Source organism: Heterocephalus glaber, unplaced genomic scaffold, assembly GCF_053883595.1.
Source record: "Heterocephalus glaber isolate CG9 unplaced genomic scaffold, H.glaber_assembly_v1.0 deba00001547, whole genome shotgun sequence".
NCBI lineage: Eukaryota > Metazoa > Chordata > Mammalia > Rodentia > Bathyergidae > Heterocephalus > Heterocephalus glaber.
Genome location: NW_028258340.1, coordinates 8,697,702 through 8,699,071, shown reverse-complemented (window position 1 = coordinate 8,699,071; position 1,370 = coordinate 8,697,702). Strand labels below are relative to the sequence as shown.

The 1,370-nt window shown below is 46.4% G+C and overlaps 1 protein-coding gene across 1 annotated transcript; it reads left to right on the top strand.

Annotated features, from left to right (window-relative positions):
• The first annotated feature begins 289 nt into the window (after positions 1–289).
• On the top strand, positions 290–1,116 carry LOC147824339 (putative peptidyl-tRNA hydrolase PTRHD1). The gene has a single exon (XM_087189982.1). The coding sequence runs from the start codon at positions 676–678 to the stop codon at positions 1,054–1,056; it is 381 nt and encodes a 126-aa protein (XP_087046108.1). The 5' UTR covers positions 290–675; the 3' UTR covers positions 1,057–1,116.
• The last annotated feature ends 254 nt before the right edge of the window (positions 1,117–1,370 follow it).

Sequence of the window (1,370 nt, the reverse complement as noted above, 5' to 3'; positions counted from 1 at the left end):
GAGAGTACAGTCCACTTCAACATCTATGTTTCTAGAATGGATACAGGGGACTCAGACTTTACATCCAGCAAGGCTGTTTCAATTGCTTGTGAGTGGAAACCCTAAATAACAGTGGCTCAAACAAAATAGAAATCCAGTCTATGTCAAAGTCTGGAGAAGCCCCACATGGTGTCGAATGCCTCCAATCCCAGCATTCTGCACTGAGCTATACCCCTATACCCCAGCCCTTTTCTTACTTTTTTTTTTTTTTTGAGACAGAGTCTTGCTAAGTCACTAAGTTGCCCAGGCTTGGCTCCAACTTGTGATCCTCCTGCCTCAGCCCCCCAGAGTGCTGGGATCATAGTAATGTGCCATCATGCCTGACAAGTGCTTTTCCTCCTTTTAAATGGATTATCTCAGGTATTTTGTCACAGTAACAAAAAGCTGACTACCACAGAGCCTCTGCTTCAGGCACACTTATTAATTTTTCTTCTTCCCTTCTTTCCTTTCCCCTATGCCTCCCACTTCCCCTAACCATTTGGACCTTTTCTTTCTATTTCACATGACCTATTATACATTTTAGTCCTTATTTACACTTTCAGTTTCTCACACTAGAGAAACTATTCGGTATTTACACATGTGTGTCCTATTTATTTCACTTAAGAGTATGGCCTCAGCATTCGGGTGGTCAGCAAGATGGCGGCCTGTGGGGCCGAGCCGCAGATCTTGGTACAATACTTGGTGTTACGAAAAGACCTATCGAAGGCTCCGTTCTCCTGGCCAGTGGGCGCGTTGGTAGCACAGGCCTGTCACACAGCCACTGCGGCCTTACATCTTCACCGTGACCACTCGCACACCGCAGCTTACCTCCAGGAACTGGGGCACATGTGCAAAGTGGTCCTCGAGGCCCCAGATGAGCCCGCCCTAAAGGAGCTGGCTGAGACCCTGCGGCAGAAGAACGTTGACCACATGCTGTGGCTTGAGCAGCCAGAGAACATTGCCACTTGCATTGCACTCCGGCCATACCCCAAGGAAGAAGTGAGCCAGCTCCTGAGGAAGTTCCGATTGTTCAAGTGACGGCTGTTTTGGTATAGACCACTTAGCAGAAACTGGAATGCCACCATCTCTAAGCCTTATGTACCCCTGCCAGTGTCGACTGGTCTTCCCTTCCAGTTTTGATGGTTTCTTGAGAGTCAAACTGAAACGATCAAATTAAAGTTGTTACTAATCAGTACTTACTATTAATAGTAGTAGTAGTAGTATGAAGTTGAAGTGAGGGAAGTAGGGGAGTAGCAGTATTATCTGGGGACTCTCCCCAAACTGAAGATCCCCACTGTGGATCAAGGGATAGCACATTTCATTTTGTTAAAAATAATGGAGTCCTTCTAATT